Consider the following 20708-nt stretch of genomic DNA (forward strand, 5'->3'; position numbering starts at 1 on the left):
TGACATATTTAAGTGGATTAATCATAAAACATTTAAGGTGTGCCCAAAAAATCTCAAGAATTGTGTTGTTTCAACTCATTTTAAATAGTTTGATCAAGCAGCACTTTTGAGTATGGTGCAGCCTCCTGTACAGCAGAATGCGCTTGGCTAGCTGGGTTGCAGCGTACGTTAACCTCTCTCATTGTTTCTCCAACACAGAAGAGCCACTGTAATGTAAATGAAAGAGGAATGTTAACAGCCTGACAAACAGCCTGCTGCAAACGGGACGCCACTGCACAGCCAAACAAAGCCCAACACAGGCCACCATATGTTTGTGATTTGGGCCCCTGCCTTTATTGTTGGCTTCATCTCTGTTTCGCTTGCCTTCACAGTGGCACAGACGGCGTCATTAGGTGGTTCACTGAGGTCATCCAGGGGTCAAGGTGACGCCATTTCCCGCACCGACGGCTACACAAACACGCCTGAAACCTGTACCGCCAAATACTTCTGCGGAGGCTGTGCTTCATTATAACAGGGCGAAAATGCAATCTCGAGCATACCGTTAGATCATTATGGATGAAAGATGGGCGGCTGGCAGGTGGTGCTGAGAGCTTAACGTTGTTTTTAGCGGGTCTCTCCGCTGCCGGAGGGTAAGTTAGCATGACAGACGTTGGATTTGAGTCCGGTCTGGTTCTGACAGAAACAAACCCCGGCACATGTGGTGCCAAAAGCTCCTCGTTTCACCGCAAGCCCTTAATCATAGCCGCTAGCAGCACAATGAAAGCACCTTCATCTTGAGCGGCTGTGTGTACTTAATGCTGACAGCTAGTTTAAAATGTCAACCCACTGGACAAGCGCTCGGAATGAAAATAACTAACCTATCAGACTGGAATGTGGTCCCGCCAGGGCAAATGAGAGACTTATTGTAACACTTCTTTTGGATATTGTAACCTGTACACTCTCAGAAGTAAAGATACGAAAATCTGTCACTGGGGCGGAACATGTTTTTATAAATCTACTTTGTTCCTAACAGGTCCATAAAGGTACATATTAATACCTAAAAGTACAAATATATACCTTAAAGGTACAAAAGTGTACCCTCCTTTGTTTTTCACACTTCACTCTTGTGTTTGTCCTTTTCTGAAAGGATTGGATGTCAGAAGCAATTCAACAATCCTACGCATGTTATTATCATCAAGATATAGATCAATATAGATTTGAAATAGTAATCGCGAGCTCTCTGGAGAGAGTGAAACCACTTGCGCTTTTAGGTGGCCTGGTAAACAACAACAGGACACTGGGCTGTTCATCAAGATGACGACAAGGTTTGTTTAACTCCCAGGGGTCGAAGACCGTGTATATGTGTTTTGATGAGTCTTCTCCTCATAACGCAGAAATGAACTTAAATTGCTCTTACAGTTTTGATCGTACAGATAAGATCAATACATCAGTCGAATCTGTTAGGGGTCTTGTTTTTTTTTTTGTGTACACTCACAATGACAACAAACATTTGTGCTTTTGCAAAATAAGGATAATAAACAGTGTAGGCATTCTTTCTATTGTCTCTCCGTGAACTGTTTTTAGAAGCGCGTTAGTAAAAGGCTCTGCATCTCCGTGAAAACAAAACACACAGACATGAGACGTATGTTTATAGAAAGCTTGAAGTGTCTACTTTTAAATGCAGCAAGTGCCTGTTGAAAACAAATATTGTTTGATAATATAATCAGTGTAAAACCAACACTAGTTTCTCAGACTGAGCTCATTAGTGTTAATGCTTCAAGGCTTAGTTATTACAATCATTTGCATGAGACGCACGCAACATGTCGACTGCGGTCAGAACAAACACGTCATTTAAACTGAACGGAAACTTAGCAAATACTCAACAAAGAGGCATGAGAGATATATCTATAGAAAGCTTGATATGTCTACTTTTACATGAACCAATTCAAGTCGAAAACAAATAATCTCTTTTCATGTATTCCATATAAAATTCCATAAAAAATTCCATGAAAATTTACTTGAAAGTCTTGGAAAAATCATGGAAAAGCCATGGAATTTTAGTAGTAAAAATGTCACGAAGTATAAGTATATTGACAATACTTATCCATCCACAGAATGTGTAACGTAGTCAAATAGGCCAGCTTCTGCCTTTAGATGTATCTGGGACAGCAGCTGAATGAATGCTAAAGCTCTAAATAAAAGTAAACCCATCAACAAAGCCCGACCCCTTCGATGTTTACAAATACAAGCACAGCCGTTTTGAGCTCATTTCTGGTTAATAATGTCAGAATTGATCTGTATTTTGGAATGGATGTGTGAACAGCCTTTTCTGAAAGAGTTACGGAACATCCTTGCCTTTGTGAACAGCGCTTTTTTTAGTTTACCAGTAAAGTTGTTGTGGAAATTTTCTGGATATTTACTGCTATCACTGTGTGAAAGGTGCTATAATCTCATTATTCCAATGTCCCAAAACACTTAAACAAATTTCTGCTCTTAAGCACTGTAAAAAATGCAGGGTTTCAGACAAATCCTTCATGTTGTCCCAACATAAATCAATTAAGTTAATCCTTTTTAACAAATTTAAGTGGATTGAAAATGAAACCATTATGCCCCCCCCCCCCCAAATGTAAGAATTGTGTTGTTTTGACTCATTAAAGTAGTAGAGTTAGAAGAAAATGGTTTGAAGCATTTTTAGTTTTATTGTTAGAGTGACACTTTGTTTTAACAGTGTAAAGCTTTAGTGAAGTGAGTGGCAGTTGTGATGTGTCTGTGTTGGTTTTAATTTGGAGGTGAGTGACCGCAGCACGGCAGTGTCTAAAGCTCCTCATACTGAAGGGATTGGCCCGAGTGGCTCCCCTGGTGTTGTGATAACGAGCCGCTTTCCTGCAGGTCTAACTGAACCCAGATGGGCCGCGGAGAGATCCCGTTACAGCTACGGCTCCGCGGTTACCCTCCCACCCAAACCATTGAAGTCCCATTGGTGGACTAGTGTGAATAAAGCACCTCATTGGCGGACTAGAGTGAATAAAGCGCCCGCCTCGATAAACCGCTTGATTGAAAAAAGCCAGCGTGAAGGTTTGAGTGGGAAATACGATCTGGTGCAGGTAACGGTTTGGGGTTTTACGGCTGTCCAAAACAGCAGACGTATATTCAGACACGACTGCACTCATGTCACATGAAGGAATGTGTGCTTTCATCTTCAGACTCAACAGTAGTTGTTTTTTTTTCTTCACTGCCGCCCCTGATTTATACATACATTTTAAACACGGTAAAATTCACCCTCCTGCACAGGATTTCAGTGTGGAGATTGATTTTGTTCGTGCAAGGGTTTTTATTAAATTGCCTCTTGTAGTTTGTGTGTGCCTGGCATGGACTCCGCTACACACACACATACACACACAGAGAGACAGCTCTCAGCCCACATGTGGGAACTATTAGTAAGCTACTGTACACCCTGTGTTCCTTTACAAACACAGACTCTCAGATTGTTTGAGGACTGACTGATCACTCTTTTTTTTTTTTTTTTCTCCTCTTAGGGACCGAGCACCGAAACGGTCTGTAGGCCCTGTTGTAATTTCTCAGTTTCTTCCTCTTCTTCTTCATGGACCATGATTTTGAGGGTCTAAACATGTCCTCTTTGCACACGCCCCAGAAGTGGCGAAAACTTACATTTGTCATAGGTTTCGAAAGTGGGTGTGGCAAAATTACTCAACAGCGCCACCTATGCACATTAGACGTACTGGCCCCCAAGCTATGATTCTTGCTCAAAAATTGGCACACATGTCAAACATGCCAATACATACAAAAAAGTCACTTGGAGCGAAATCTCAAACCCAACAGGAAGTCAGGTATTTTTAACTTCCTGTGCCGAAAAAGTGCAGTTTTTGCCATTTGCAGGTGTTGTATTTTTATTTATTTACTTTTTTTTAATAATTATTTTAAATAATATATTTATTTATAATATAATAATATTTATTTAATGACAGGACAGTGAAGATTAACTGACAGGAAAGTGTGGGGAGCAGAGAGAGGGTAAGGGCCGGCAAAGGACCTCGAGCCGGGAATCAAACTCTGGTCGCTGCGAGCACCTGGGTGCTATGTGTTGACTAACTATGCTTTTGGCGCTGACCCAGGTGTTGTATTTTAACAAACTCCTCCTAGGAATTTTATCAGATCAACACCAAAATTGGGTATTGTCATCTAAAGGCCTTAGCAATGTTAAATTGTGAAGATCTAGAGTTTTCGTCGAAGGGCGTGTTCGTTGCGGCCTATAAAACTTTGACGATTCGCCACGAAACAGGAAGTTTCGTGAAGAAACTCAAGCATGCATTGTCCGATCTGCCTCAAAATTCACACAATTGATAACAGGCCTGACCTGAACACGTTTACATGCCAATATCCAGTTACTGTTATAGTGCCACCTGCTGGCAACAGAAAGTGACATGTTTTACAGTGCAACAAACTCCTCCTACAAATTTTAACACATCATTTTAACACATGTTTGACAACATGTTCCATTAGTTTAGTCCAAAGGCCTTTGTGATGCTAAATTGTGAAGATTTGTGAAGAGTTTTCGCTGAAGGGCGTGTCTGTGTTGGACTGAAAAACATTCAGTGCTTTGCCACAGATAGCCGATCTGCCTGAAAATTCACAGGTTCAATATGTTTCCTCTTCTGAAGACAACTACTTGCCAATATTGAGTTAGTCATAGCGACACCTGCTGACAAAAGGAAGTTTGGCATAATTCTGTGATTTTTTTTTTTATTTTTTTTATTTATTTATTTATTTTTTTTATTTTTTTTTTTATTTTTTTATTTTTTATTTTTTTATTTTTTTTTATTATTATTATTATTTTTTTTATTAATTTATTTTTTTCTCTCTCTCTATATATATATCAGCTTAAATTAATATTGTTTACTGTTCTCTGTCATCCTAAGGCCACCAGGCGGTGGTGAGCCCGGGTGCGAGGTCCCTTTCATCGCTGCTTGCAGCTTTAATTTTTTTTTGTCTTAATTGTGTGCACAAACTATGTCACATCTAGTAAACTTCATGCTGAGTAAAACACTGTCTTCTGTTTTATTATTTCTTACACTTTTATCATATTAGGGCAAAGCCAAAACCATTTTTATATTCATTAGTACAATTCACCAGTGTTTGATATTGTTTTAGAGCAGTCACTGAATTTTTCCCAGCTTCAAAGAGTGAGCTGTAGGATACATTCAGACCCATCTCTCATTAGATTTGTTCATAAGGTGTCAATTGAACATTAAACAACCTTTGCGATGCCTTATGCCCAAAAAACAAGATATTTCAATAAAAAATTAAATAAAACTGGTCACTAGACTTTGGAAATTGCTTTTTCTTTCTTGTGAGATGACCCTTATATTCACACACTAGAAAATGCTTGGTTCTATACAATTCCCTCACAACAAAAACAATTAAGTTAATTTCTTATTTATTTCATTTTTTTACAAATTTAACTGGTTTGAACATAAAGCAAATGTAAGAATTACATGGGTTTAACTAATTGTATATAATTAAACAAAATTGTCCAAATTTGAACACACAATTTTCCATTGAAGATAAAAAATACTGTAAAATAACCTCCATCTGAAAGAAGCAATAATTACTGAAAAATGACTGACAGTAAACTAATGAAAGTCAGATATTGTTTTTGAATTGTGGTTGAAAGGAAGCATTAAAAAGGCAAACTAATGAAACTGGCCTGGACAAAATTGAAAGTTGCAACAAGGTTGTCTGGTTGTCTGTATGAAATCTCTTTAAGGATCACAGTGTAGCACAGACATATTATTGTATGTTTTTCATTGATAAATGTAAATGTATTATTACATATTCTATATAGGTTTTAATATTGTGGTATTTGACTTTTTATTGTCACAAAAAATAATTTTAAACATTAAAACATGATCTATTACGAAAAAATCACTTTTATTAGAGGTTGTGTGTCAACAGTGTGTGAATATAAACCAGCTTCTAATAGTAAACATTTATTAATTCTGTTTTTTTATAATCACACTTGATAAAAACAGTCTGCAGAAACACTTTGATTGACATTCTCCCTTTGTACGTGTCATGAGAGGGGGAAAGCCCCGCCCATTAGTGACCATTTCTCTCTCATTAGCATAGACAGCCCTGAGTGAGAAGCAGCTGTCCGCTATTAGAGTTTTGAATCTGCCGCTTTGTCATTTATAAGCATTTGTAGCTCCGCCCTCTTTTAAAAAGAACACAATCTCATTTGAATTTAAAGCGACAGTCACCAAAATTGTCCAAAGCCTAAAAGGGTCAGCTTCGAAAAGTATAAAGCATTATTTGTGTGGTGTTTTGAGCTGAAATTTCACAAACACACTCAAGGGAACGCCAGAGACTTATTTTACACCTTGTATAAAGTGACATAATAGGTCCCACTTTAAATTAGTTCACTCTATGAACTATTAACTTTCGCACATTTATTTTGATACTGAAATTTTTTAAAAAGTCTTCATCTTTGACCTATGTAAGGTTTTTTTGGTATCCTCTGTAAATGTCTCATCTGATTTACGCACCGTCTCTGTTCCCCCAGGCTGAGACTGCTCCTGATGGTCCTGATGTAGGATACGGCTCGTTTCATCAGCAGTACTGGCTGGATGGCAGAATAGTAGCCGTGGGGGTTTTGGACATCCTGCCCTCTTGTGTGTCCTCTGTGTATCTGTATTACCACCCTGACTTCGCCTCGCTCTCACTGGGCACCTATTCTGCTCTCAGGTCAGTCTGTTTGACTGCTGTTCATAGATGATACCTACAGCTGAAGATGAAATTATTAACCCTTCTGCACTGAAAAAAATATTTATTGGATTTAAAAACATTTTTAAGGTACGTGAAAGGTACGTTAAAATAATTTAAATGGGCTTCAACAAACAAATTAAATTTAGTATTGTTCAACTTTATTTATTTTAAATTCAGCTCATATAATAGTTTGCAAACACTTAAAAAATGGAAATCCAATGAATACTTTTTTTCTGTGTTGGTATTTTTCAAGATACTAGTATTCAGCTTAAAGTGCAGTTTAAAGGCTTAATTAACTATGTTAATTAGGTTAACCAGGCAAGTTGGGTTAATTAAGCAATTCATTGGACAACAGTGGTTTATTCTGTAGCCAACTGGAAACAAAAATCTACAAAAAGGAGCTAAAAATATTGACCTTAGGAGTTTTGTATTCCAGCTAAACTAAATGAAAGAAGACTTTCTCCAGAAGAAAAACATAGTAGGAAATTTTGTGAAAATGTTTTGTTTTGTTAAACAGCACTCTGGAAATATTCATTATTATTATTATTATTTTTCACAGGAGGGCTCATAATATTGTCTCCAACTGTAACAGGTTTACAAATGCGAATTAGGGCTGCAACTAACGATTATTTTAATAATCGATTAATCTGTTGATTATTTTTTCAATTAATCGATGAATTGGATATAAAGAAACCGTTTATTCAAAAAAGCTCATCCCTGAGCTGTTATACTACTGCTAATAATAATAATAAAATAAAAAACTGAGTAGTTTTGTCGTGTTTTCAATCCAAATATCTAAATATTTTTAAGTCAAGATACATACTAGACGCATGAAATAGCATAAGAATTTATGTCTTGTTTTCTGAAAAAAAAACACCTAAAATTAAAATGATTGTTTGCTTAAAACAAGTTAAATTATTTGCAAATTGGGTTAGAAAAATTATCTTATGGCTCGTTTCCACTGACTGGTACGGTACGGTTCGGATCGGTACGGGTCACCTTTATCAGGCTTGCGTTTCCACTACCAAGGGTACCCTTTTGGTGGGCGTCGTGTATGACAGAAAGTTTTAGTCGACGTCATTTTCGCTCGAGGAAATGTCTACAATAAAGCTGTACAGGTCGCTCACATATCATATGAGAAGCACTTCTCACAAAACAGATGCTTCATACTCATAAATACTTGTGTAGAAATGTTTATTACTAACTTTTCTATAAACATGAGTTGATTATAACTGCAGATCAATGACAGAGCGAAACAGCCTACTGTAACGTCTGTAATTATATTAAATAACTAAATAAATGAACATATATGAACACATACAGCCCCTTACAGTCTCCGATATGTTACCAACTACAGAAGAAATACACACAACAGTCATTTTGCCCGTATTTAGGTTCAAAAACAACACACAATATAGCCCACAGTCAGTGCAAACCTCTTATCTGTGTCTGTAATCTTCAGCAGCACATGTAGCCTCTGTTAAACAGTAATTCCATCATTTCCAGTTCATATTAGTCCAAAAGGTGAAGATAATAGTTATACATAACATTTTGTTCATGTTAGCTGAAAAAATAATGTGCTCCTTTTTTTCCGGCTTCTCCTTTGTTTCTTCACGCTTCATTCTTGCGTTTGTCAGTGTCTGACAGGATCGGGTTTCAAAAGTACGTCAATAATCAAGCGCAGGTTATTATCATCAGCTCAAGACGATTGTTATTTCAGATATAGATGCGCAGCGAACGCAAGGAAGTAAGCGAAACCGCTCGCGCCTCAGACTGGCTCGTAAAAAAACTACGAGGCACAGGGTAGATTCTGCTCTACTCCATGGCTTGTGGCTGTTCATCAAGACGACAACAAGGTTTGTTTGAGCCTGGATCGACCATGGCTCGTTATTATATATATATATATATATATATATATATATATATATATATATATATCCGCTGTAATCTCTCGCTGTGTATTTAAACATGGCGGGTTTTTTGTTTTCATTCTGGCTTGTTGCGTAAGCGAATGACGTATCTCTATAAACCAATAGCGTTCAGCTGCGCGTGTGGCTCCGCCTTTTGGTACCCTTTCTCGTGTTTGGTACCCTTTGGAAAGGGTGCAGAAAAAGTGGTATGGTTCGGTTGGGTACGCCTTTTGACAGTGGAAATGGCCATAAAAGCGTACCGAACCGAACCACTCAGTGGAAACGGGCCTTTAATAAGATATAATCTCAAACAGAAGATTTACCTGTTCACATAAACGTGTAAGTGATCCTGATCTATAATGTAAGATGGGCATCGCCATGTTTACTTGCGGTGGTGCGCATGCCTCATTCATAAAAAGCAGAACACGCAGGATTCAGCAAGTAAATTCACCAGTTACTCCCCAAATACATGAAAGTGGCTGGTGAACTTAGAGAAGAGTAACTTTATAGTTAATATGTGAGATTCAACTTTATAGTTAATATGTGTAATGTGTATCTGATATGAATAAAACACATCTGCAAATTATATTTGAATGGATTGTTAGACTCTCTTGTATGTTTTACAAACTCTTAGAAATGTTTTGTTTTACTAGAACTTGTTTATTTACATGTCTAAAACATAAATTAAGCATTAGGCGGTTAAAACGTTGCATAATTGTGATAAAATGACACGTCTTTCTCAGCGCCAAACTCTGTATCAGTGCTCCAGAGAGACTGTGTTCACTTCGCTCCATGCTGAACTAAAGTGTTTTTTAATAATCAAACGTCCCCGTGTCATGCGACACAACATATTGATTACAAAATTCGTTGCCAACGCTTTTACTAATCGATTTTTATTGATTTAATAGATTCGTTGTTGCAGCCCTAATGCAGATACAAAATGTATAATTAATCATTTAGTTGTTATTATTATTATTATTTTTAAATCTCATTTGAGGTTAAAGCCTTCGTTTACTCAAAAGTGAGAGTTACTCACCCTCCTAAGATGACATTTTCCTCAGTAGTACTCCTCAGCAGAACATGCTCTGTGGTCTAAAGTTGATTTGTTTTCCTCATTTCATAACAGTGCCACACCAAAAATACTTATAGAGTGACAACAACAAATAGACATAAAACATAGACATACAAATCGCTCTCTTCCAAAAAAAAAAAGTAATAATAAAAAAATAACATAAATAAATAATCAAGTGTCACTTAAAATTTAATTTGTAATTCTCTTTAGCTGCCTGGTGTACACAGCCACCAGGTTGGCTAATGACACGCCAGTCAGCTTACTGGACCACTGAACTATCTGATTTAGTGTGTTTTTATTCTTAACAGAAAGGTTACCAAGTCATGACACACCAAAGTAAAAGATGAAACGGATTCAAGTAAAGCATGGTAAAATAAAATCACTATCAATATGGAAACTATGGTTTAACTTCCTCAGATAGAGTAGCTGATGCCCCTTTTACACACTGCTTCACAATTCTCGTCAAAGGAGAGTTTAGAGTAATAATTGTGCCAAGTTATTTGTATGATTGCACACTTTCGACCGTGTTATTTTTTAATGCAAGTGTTCATCTGTGTGTGAGCAGCCTTCCTAAAATCGATTATCATATATTTATCGTATCATATCCATTTAACTGCATTTAAATCAGTAAGTACTCGACATGACCTGTTTCATTATCATGAAGTTAAAGGGATAGTTCACTCAAATTGTTAATTTAGTCATCCACAGGTCATCCAAGATGTAGCTGACTTTTTTTCTTCAGTAGAGCATTACAAAGATTTTAAGATTTTGAGCTGAATTCATGGTCCTTGGTGCTTCATATAATGGCAGTGAATGGAGATGGTAGTTTTTTGGGCGGGCGAATTAATACTTAAAATTGAATCTGCTTGAGCATTTGATGCTCAGTCTAGTCTGAGTTTTTTTGGCTACCCATCTAACCACAATTTAACCACTAGGCTACACCACTTACCTACTCAAGTTTACTGTTCATGCTCCAAATTATTTCAATCAGTTATTTGATTACCTAACAGCAAAGGAACATATTATTGTCTTTGAATGTGTTTAGGCTTCCAGTAGTAGTGAGTATGGAAGTGTGTGTGTGTTAGATATTTATATATAATTATAAATAGTATCGTTACAAATAATTCATATAATATACCCTTACTTAAACATTATAAGATTAAAGCACTGCAGCTAATACTGCATATACTATAGAAAACATACAGCGTTCATACGGTCATGGAAACCTGGAAAAGTCATGGAATTTTGACATGGCGTCTTCCAGGCCTGGAAAAATTGAAAAACCCACTAAGTTTTGGAAAAGTCATGGAAATTAGTTTAACAAATATCTGGATACTTGAATTAGGGCTGTGCGATATTGGAAAAAACTGACATTACCATATTTTCTATTTCTGTGATATACAGTTGAAGTCCAATTATTAGCCCCCCTGAATTATTAGCCCCCCTGTTTATATTTTTTCCCCAATTTCTGTTTAACGGAGAGAAGATTTTTTTTTCAACACATTTCTAAACATAATAGTTTTAATATCTCATTTCTAATAACGGATTTATTTTATCTTTGCCATGATGACAGTAAATAATATTTGACTAGATATTCTTCAAGACACTTCTATACAGCTTAAAGTGACACTTAAAGGCTTAACTAGATTAATTAGGTTAACTAGGCAGGTTAGGGTAATTAGGCAAGTTATTGTATAATGATGGTTTGTTCAGTAGACAGTCGAAAAAAAATTAGCTTAAAGGGGTTAATCATTTTTATTTAAAAATGGTTCATAAAAAATTAAAAACTGCTTTTAGTCTAGCCGAAATGAAACAAATAAGACTTTCTCCAGAAGAAAAAATATTATCAGACATACTGTGAAAATTTCCTTGCTCTGTTAAACATCATTTGGGAAATAGTTAAAAAAGAAAAAAAATTCAAAGGGTGGCTAATAATTCTGTATATTTCGATGTGAATACAATTTCACCAGATGATTTAACAGGTTTATTTGGTTTGATTGGGGGGATTTTATAGAGGAGTGAATCTCGAATAATATTTAACAAATAAATTACAAGCATAGATAAGTAAAATATAGTGAATAGTGACGATAAAAGTGAATTCTAGTTTTCAGGTATTCAGTATTCAGGTAGAGATATTGAATAATCAACACTGCTCAGTCTTGTACATTATTTAATCTTTATTAAAGTTACACAAAATGACTTGTGCCCGGATGTTTTAAACTCTAAAATATTGAATTGTTCACACAGTCACAGGCCTTAAAGGGACAGTTCACTCAAAGATTGAAATGTACTCACTATTTACTCACCCTTCACTTGTTTCAATACTATAGGAGTTATTCAATTATATTCTTGTGTTCAATAAAAAAATAAAAACAGAAAACTCATAAATGTTTGAAACAAGTGAAGCGTGTAATGGAAATGGTTAGTAATTTTTGGGTGAACTTTTTCTCCATTATGATTAAACTCTATATTAAACCATAATCCCGACATTGCAAATCCTGCGATGTGACTATTGCAGATGCACACATTGCGATATCGATGCTGAAACAATCTATTGTGCAGCCCTAACTTGAATATTAGTTAGTTGTCTTTACTTCTTTTCTGTCCTTGGCCAAAAACGTGCTCTCACATTGTTAGTGCTGTGTAAGCATTATCGAAATCACTTTGACATAGATATAAAAACAAATTTAAATAGATTGTTGCGTGTTCTATGATATGCTGTAATGAATTTGAACCTCATTGTTTTTCTTATTATTTACCATGTATATGTAGACATTACATGAAACATTACGTCATCAAAATGTACTTAAATTCTGGAAAAGTCTTGGAAAATCATGGAATTTTAGTCGTAAAAATGTGTTTGATCCCTGAACGTAACCCGTTTATATATTGCGTTGACCTCTAGGTTGACCTCTGAGTTGTTTACATCTCCAATAGTACTTTTACACTGTGTTGTGTGAACCACATTTCTCCGTCTACACACTGCCCACTCCGTGTGTGTGTGTGTGTGTGTGTGTGTGTGTGTGTGTGTGTGATATTAATATTAAGCAGGCGTCTTGTCCGTGGTGAGCACTGTGGTATAATTGGCTTGTGTAGGGGTGTCAGGCGGCTGAAGAGGAGATAATGGAGGCTTCAAACTGCTGCCAGCGCGAGCGGGTGGGGACCGGGCTTCAGATGGAGGAGGAGGAGGGGGGGGGGGGGGTACTGCCCTTTCTTTCTGTCCCTTTCTCTTTCTCCATCTTTTTTTGTGAATGGGCTCCACAGCCTCTTCTTATCCGTCTCTCATTCATGGAGAGCCAGGCTTTGTCAGCAGGGGATGGGAACTTGGGAACCTGGCAGCGACCGCATGACCTTCCAGCACCTCGCTGTTTGTCTTCGCCTCTTTTCCCTTCACTATTTTGCTCTTTCATTTTCCACTACTTTTATTTAGCTTGGGCTTCCCTCTCTCTTTTCTTCTCATTTGCCTGCTAGAAGGACAAAAAAAAATTCACCCCCTAATTTTTGGGAAGACGGAGAGCCTGAGGTGCACAAAATGCGGAAGAAAAGTTAATTCTGTTTAGGTTTAGTTTTATTTCATATAAATTATTTGTAATTTTGTGCTTCAACTAAACAGAAATGTTTTGTTATATTGTTATTTTATTTTTTGATAGTTTATTATTATTATTGTTATAATAACATGCATTATGTTTAGTAAACTCAACGGCCACTTTATTAGGTACACCATTAGGGACCAGTTTGGACCCCGTTTTGTCTTCAGAACTGCCTTAATCCTTCATGGCATAGGTTCAACAAGGGACTCGAAATATTCCTCAGAGATTTTGCTCCATATGGACATGATAGCATCACACAGTTGCTGCAGATTTGTCGGCTGCACATCCATGATGCGAATCTCCCGTTCCACCCAACATCTTAAATGTGCTCTATTGGATTTAGATGCTGGTGGACTGTGGAGGCCATTAGATACAGTGAACTCATTGTCATGTTCAAGAAACCAGTCTGACATGATTCCACGCTTTATAACATGGTGTGTTATCTGCTGGAAGTTAGCCATAGAAGATGAGTACACTGTGGTCATAAAGGGATGGACATGGTCAGCAACATACTCAAGTTGGCTGTGGTTGTTACATGATGCTAAATTGCTACTATGGGCCCAAAGTGTGCCCCGGAAAAATCCCCCACACCATTACACCACACACCACCAGCATGAACCTGATACAAGGCAGGATGGATCCATCCTTTCATGTTGCTGATGCCAAATTCTGACCCTACCATCCGAGTTGCAGCAGAAATCGAGACTCGTCAGACCAGGAACGTTTCTCCAATCTTCTATTGTCCAAATTTGGTGAGCGTCTTGACCATTGGTTTCTCAATTCCAAGAACGGAGAGAACGGATGTGTGTTCTTGTGAAGACCGGTCATGCCAGGTCACCTCGGAAGAACGAACTTGGGAGACCACAGAACAGAGAACGCGTCCTCTGAGAAATGAGATGCTGCATTCTTCCTGATGGTCACAATGACCTTTACGCAATTTTATAGGAAAATTATTTAAACATTACAGCATTCATACAGCACACGAATACACGTCCGTGTTAATATATATATATATATATATATATATATATATATATAATATATATATATATATATATATATCTATATATATATATATAGTTTTATTTAATGAAATGCTATTTTAATGGTGTGCTTAACTACCGTAATTAAAAAATAATAATTATATATATTATTATATTTAAAAAAAAAAAATTTCAGTAAATTTTTTTTAATTCCGTAAAATCAATCTACATGCCAAAAGGGTTATAAATCTAATCACTGTACATTTATTATTATAATTTTAACATGATATATTTTGTATAAAGACGGCATGGCCATCCAGTACCTCACTGTTTATTTTCACTCTTTTTCCCTTTGCTATTTTTCTCTTTCAGTTTTATTTTGCTTTTATTTATTTTGCTTTCATTTTATTGTGCTTCTCTCTCTCTCTCTCTCTCTCTCTCTCTCTCTCTCTCTCTCTCTCTCTCTCTCTCTCTCTCTCTCTCTTTCTCATTTGTCTGCTGGAAGGAGAAAAAAAATATTGACCCCCTAATTTTTAGGAAAACGGAGAGCATGAGGTGCACAAAATGCTGAAGAGGAGAGAAGAAAGAGCAGAATTTATTTATGGAAAAGAGAGAAACGTGTTTGTGCTGGGAATAAAGCGAGAAGTGAAAAGAGAGCGAGAGAGAGCTCATTGATTGCTCGCAGGAGGAAGTATAAATCTCCTCTATTTTTCCTCCTCTTTTTATTTTCTCAGCTCCCCCTTGTTTTCCTCCTCCTCTTCCTGTTTTAGCCACTTTCAGATTGAAATGTTTATAAGGGATGATCTGGATCCAATGTTGCCAGTCTTTAGAGATTCTGTACAACATTTCCTGCTCTAATAAAAAGAGGTTTGCTGTTTGTACAATTTACTTTACTACAAAAATGAGCTGAGAACACAATTCATGAGGGTTTTTGGGCAAAACTTAATTGTTTTATGTTCAGTTCACATGTGAAAACTTAACTAAAGCTGTGCTTTAAGTGTCAAACAATCTTGTACGGAATGTCTTAATCATAGTTTAATATTTACTAAAGCTTTATTCAAATCAAAAACTGTACTTGTTGAGATTAATTGATGCTCTGGGAATTAATATGAACTAAAATGAACACATTTATTTTCATTAACTTATGTTAACAAAGTGAATAAATATTGTAATAAATGTATTGTTCATTGTTTGATCATAGTAGTAAATACATTAACTAAAATTAACTAAATTTTAATTTTAAGTGGAGTCAAATCAACCTTATAATCAATATTAACTTATGTTGCATTAAACTGTGTTAAAACAGCTTGTTTAAATGAATGCAAACACTCAATGAGCTATGATTTACTTAGAAAACATGTATTGTTGCGACTAATTGATCATAAAAATTTTTACCATCTAGTAAACCATTATTTGAGTATTTCTAAGAAATTGTAATACTTTTTAGAGTTATTAACCAAGATTAATGTTGTTTTATTCCAAAATATCCCAGAATAATGTGAATAACTTTTAATTTATCAATGACTCGGTCAAAAAGACTTTTATGTCCAATATTAAAGAGGATCTGTTATGCAGAAATCTCTTTTATGAGGGGTTTATAGACACAGTTGTGTGGCAACAGGATGTAAATATAAGCAGCTTCAAAAGATGAAATTTAATTAGTTCTATTTTTATAATCACACTTGATAAAAAGTGTACATGTCTCCCTTTGTACATGTCATCAGAGGGGCAAAACCCTGCCTATTTGTGACCATCTCTCCCTCATTACCATAGGACATTATTGTTTTCGAATCTGCCACTATGCTGACACACAGGCATTTGTAGCTCCACCCTCTTTTAAAAAGAGCACAATCTCATTTGAATTAAAAGTGACAGTCACCAGAATGCCACAATATAGACCAAAGCCTAAATGAGTCAGTTTCAAAGAGTTATAAAACATTATTTGTGTGGTATTTTAAGCTGAAACTTCACTCCAGGGATATCAGAGACTTATTTTATATCTTGTAAAAGTGGGCATAATAGGTCCCCTTTACACTTTCAGACATAAAGGTACAACATCTGTCACTGGGGTGGTACCTTTTCAAAAGGTACACTTTTGTACCATTCAGGTGGATATTAGTACCTTTAGGTTACACATTTGTAACTTTCAAGCTTCACTTTTGTACCTTTAAGGTACTGTGAGGACATATTTAGTACTTTTTAGGTATTAATATGTACCTTTTAATGACCTGTTAGGAACAACAATGCACCTTTTGAAAAGGTACCGCCCCAGTGACAGATGTTGTACCTTTATTTCTGAGAGTGTAAGTGTCAAATTATATTCAATTCTTATTTAAAAAAGCTACAACTCTACATATATTACTCTCATTTGACTTGTATTTATCATACAAACAAAACTGGTCAAGTGAACAATTAATAATTGACAGTTTTTATTGCACAAAATCAGCATTATACTCTCTTTCTGATAAACAACATAGGGCTGCACGATATTGGAAAAAATCTGACATTACTATATTTAGTTATTCTGTGATTACTGTATTGTGATATGAAAATAATTTTACAAGATGACTAGTTTTAATTTATTTTAATTGTAATGATATGCAGAAAATATACTAAATTATGCACAATAAAATGAATTAAAGCACAGATCAAATGAATATTTTATTTAATCTAAATGAAATAAACAATGCTTTATGGTTTTCGGTTGGACTTTAACAGTATTGAATAATAGAAGTTCAGTAATCAAATGTAAAATAACACTGAATAATCTTTATTCTATTGCATTAAATAATTAAACACTTAATCTTCATTAAAGAGACCAATTTTATACTTTCTTGTGCCCAAAAGCCACAGGCCTTAAAAACATCTGAAGTCTTTCATATCATTAAAGTTAAACGTTGCAATGACTCCACAAATGATGCGATGTGATGATTGCAGATTTGCACATTGCAATATCGAAGCTGAAGCGATATATTGTGCAGGTCTAAAACAACATCTAGTTTCCTTTAACTTTTAGTACACAGCTAGTAGGGCTGTGCAATTAATCGCAATCGCAAAAATATCGCCATTTAAGCACATGCGATTTCTAAACCGCATAAGGCTGCAGTTTTTATCTATTAATTTATTTAGAATATTATTCAGAATATGTTCTTGTGCGCATGATTTTAATATGTTAACCAATCAGAGCTGACGCAGCGCACCAGGCTAAGCTAAGCTGAGAGGAAGAAAGATGTTAACCAGCTCACTCCGCGCTTGACTAAGTTGAGCGAGAGAACCGAATAGGCGAGCTGGAGGAAAGAACATATAATATGGAAGCAGGTCAAAATAAAAATGATTTGGTGCTAAAGAGAAATTCAACATCAGTGGTTTGGGAGTATTTTAGATTCAGGAGAGAGGATGCGTCACAAAGCAAGGTAGTTTGCAAGACTTGTGAAATGATTATTCCAATGAACAGAGCAATACTACAAATCTGTTTCAACACTTAAAACAGCGTCATAAAAAAACTGCATGATCAGTGCATGTCGACAAAGTCCATCGAAACAAACAAAAGCACACATCAGACAGCCCAAACAGACTGAACAAGTATCCATTGTTCAAGCATTTGCAAGAGCTGTTCCTTTTCAAGAGTTCACACTTAGCTGATAATCAATAAAGCGTATTTGGCATGCTGTCCCAGGAGAGAGCCCTGAGCTCGTAATATCCTCGAGCCCAGGGCTCCCTCCCGTTAGAAGGGCGAGAGCGGAGTTCGAGCTTAGGTAGGTCTCGAGGACTCCCCTGCTTGTCGCCGCGTGAGAAGTGTAAACTAGTTTTGTTTTCGGTGATAATTTGGTTTAGTCGATTGGCTATGGTTTATGTTTTTGGACGGTGGGAGGAAACCGGGGGACCCGGGGGAAACCCACGCGAACACGGGGAGAACATGTAAACTCCGCACAGAAACACTAACCAGCTCGATAGGAGGTTGGACCAGTGATGTTCTTGCTGTGAGGCAACAGTGCTAGCCACTGGGCCACCATGTCGCCCTATCGGAAAAAGGGGGAGGAAGTAGGGGTGGAAGGAGGGGGAAGCTTCAAGACGAAGATAACTGGAGTGAAAAACTCTGGTTATTTATAATGCTTCCCTAATCATCTAATGGGTCACATTACGGAGCTAATGAGGAGCCAGCCGTGTTGATCATAAGCACGTGATCCTCTCGAAATTAGTTTATAAATAAACCACACTATGAGAAGCTGAAAACGGCACAAAGAAATTACCGACGCAATCACCTATCATATATGCAAAGATATGATGCCTGCGCACATCATCAGTAAAGACTGCTTCCGAAGACTAATACAAACACTTGACAAAAGATACCAGCTGCCATCTTGCGCTCATTTCACATGATTTGCTATTACTGAAATGTATGAGAAATGTAAGGCAATCTTTAACAACGAGCTCAAGCAGGTTTACTGAATACTTCGCCACGACCACAGATATGTGGTCCAGCAGAACAATGGAGCCGTACATGATTTTAACGGTCAATTATATCAATGACAACTATGAAATGAAAAGTCGATGTTTGCAAACAGCATTGCTTTCCAGAAGATCACACTGGAGAAAATGTATCTGTAAGTATATCTGTATTTATATATGTTTAAAAGAAGCTTTAGCACCACGGGGAAGAGCAACAAGTGTCTATCACCACATTTATTTTATGTTGTCTGTTTTAAGGACAATTTCACTACAGTTTTGTTTATTAAACTTAATACTATGTTATTTCATTGAGAAATGTTTTGTTATGCACTTCTTGTGCACTCAATACATTTAGATTGTATGTAACTTGGTTGAAAAAGCAAAAACAGTTGCCAAAATTGCAAATAAAAATCACAATCGCAATATTCGTTCATAAAATCGCGATATGGAGCTCAACACGATCTGGAGCTCAACACGCTCAAAACAGTGGAGATGATGGTGGACTTCAGGAGAAACCCCCCTGCTCTCCCCCCACTGGGCATCATGGACAGCATTGTGGCAGCAGTGGAGTCATTCAGGTTCCTGGGCACCACCATCTCTCAGGACCTGAAGTGGGACACTCACATTGACTCCATTGTCAAAAAAGCTCAACAGAGGCTGTACTTTCTTCGTTAGCTGAGGAAGTTTAACCTCCCAAAGGAGCTGCTGAAACAGTTCTACACCTCCATCATTGAATCAGTCATCTGCACATCAATAACTGTCTGGTTTAGATCAGCTACTAAATACGACCTCCAAAGACTACGTCGAATAGTTCGGACTGCTGAGCGAATCACTGGTACAACCCTTCCTACTCCCCAAGAACTGTACTTATCCAGAGTGAGCAGAAGGGCTGCCAAAATCACTCTGGACCCCTCACACCCAGCACACTGCTTCTTTGAACTTTTACCTTCTGGTCGACGCTACAGAGCACTGCGCACCAGAACAGCCCGACACAGAAACAGTTGCTTCCCTCAGGCAATCCATCTCATGAACACTTGATGATAATAATTGTGGAACCAACATCACTACTTGCTATACACTTTTATACACATATACACTTATTTAACAACACACTTTACATGCCAATTTGCACATAACAGCTGCACGTATAACGTTGTATATAGTAATAAACATGTACATACACTTGTCAATCTGTATATTTGCACTCACTACTTACTTCTATTTTTTAAAATAAATTTATTATCTGTTTGTTGTCCTGTCTCTGTAATCCTGTTGCACTGTAGAAGCTCTGTCATGAAAACAAATTCCTAGTATGTGTGAACATACCTGGCAATAAAGCTCTTTCTGATTCTGATTCTGATATGATTATTTTGTCCATATTGCACAGCCCTAAAAGCTAGTCATTTCAAACTACACAGGTGATCTGTCTGCTTTTTTTCATAGCATGAGCCGAGCTCCTGCGAAACTAAAGTGTAATGTTCTGCTGTTGTTGTGTGTGCAGGGAGATTGCCTTCACCAGGCAGTTGCAGCAGCAGTCACCCAAACTCGCCTACTACTATCTGGGTTTCTACGTCCATTCGTGCCCGAAGATGCGCTATAAGGTACGTCTCTGCATTGACTCATCCATTCTTGCTAGAAACCCTGAATTCTGCAGTGTCATAAATATTTGAAGCAGAAGAAAGTTTTGCTGCATCATGTTTGAAGCTTGTCTTGGCTGAATCGCACCGCTAGAAAGAGTCAGAAATCTTCTCAATCTGCTAGAACTTCATGGCAGAGAAAATGTAATCGCAGGGGCTGTGGGTGAATATATCAAGCCAACATTCAGACCACAGATTTTAGCATAGGATTAGAGGAGAGCTCTCAAACTCAAATTGGCGGGGGGCTATTGCAGTGGCTGACAATTCATAGGAGGGCCTTTTTAACATTCAAGCACAAGAAAGAA

The 20708-nt window shown here is 37.0% G+C and overlaps 1 protein-coding gene across 1 annotated transcript in view; it reads left to right on the forward strand.

Moving 5' to 3' along the window:
• LOC130240010 (arginyl-tRNA--protein transferase 1) overlaps nucleotides 1-20436 on the forward strand; it is a 125991-nt gene extending 105555 nt beyond the window's left edge. The window contains exons 10-11 of the mRNA XM_056471426.1: nucleotides 6560-6741; nucleotides 20268-20436. Of these exons, the coding sequence (XP_056327401.1) occupies nucleotides 6560-6741; nucleotides 20268-20436 (351 nt within the window). The remainder of the gene's footprint in view (nucleotides 1-6559; nucleotides 6742-20267) is intronic.
• The last annotated feature ends 272 nt before the right edge of the window (nucleotides 20437-20708 follow it).

Source organism: Danio aesculapii, chromosome 13 (genome assembly GCF_903798145.1).
Source record: "Danio aesculapii chromosome 13, fDanAes4.1, whole genome shotgun sequence".
In the NCBI taxonomy this organism is placed as follows: Eukaryota; Metazoa; Chordata; class Actinopteri; order Cypriniformes; family Danionidae; genus Danio; species Danio aesculapii.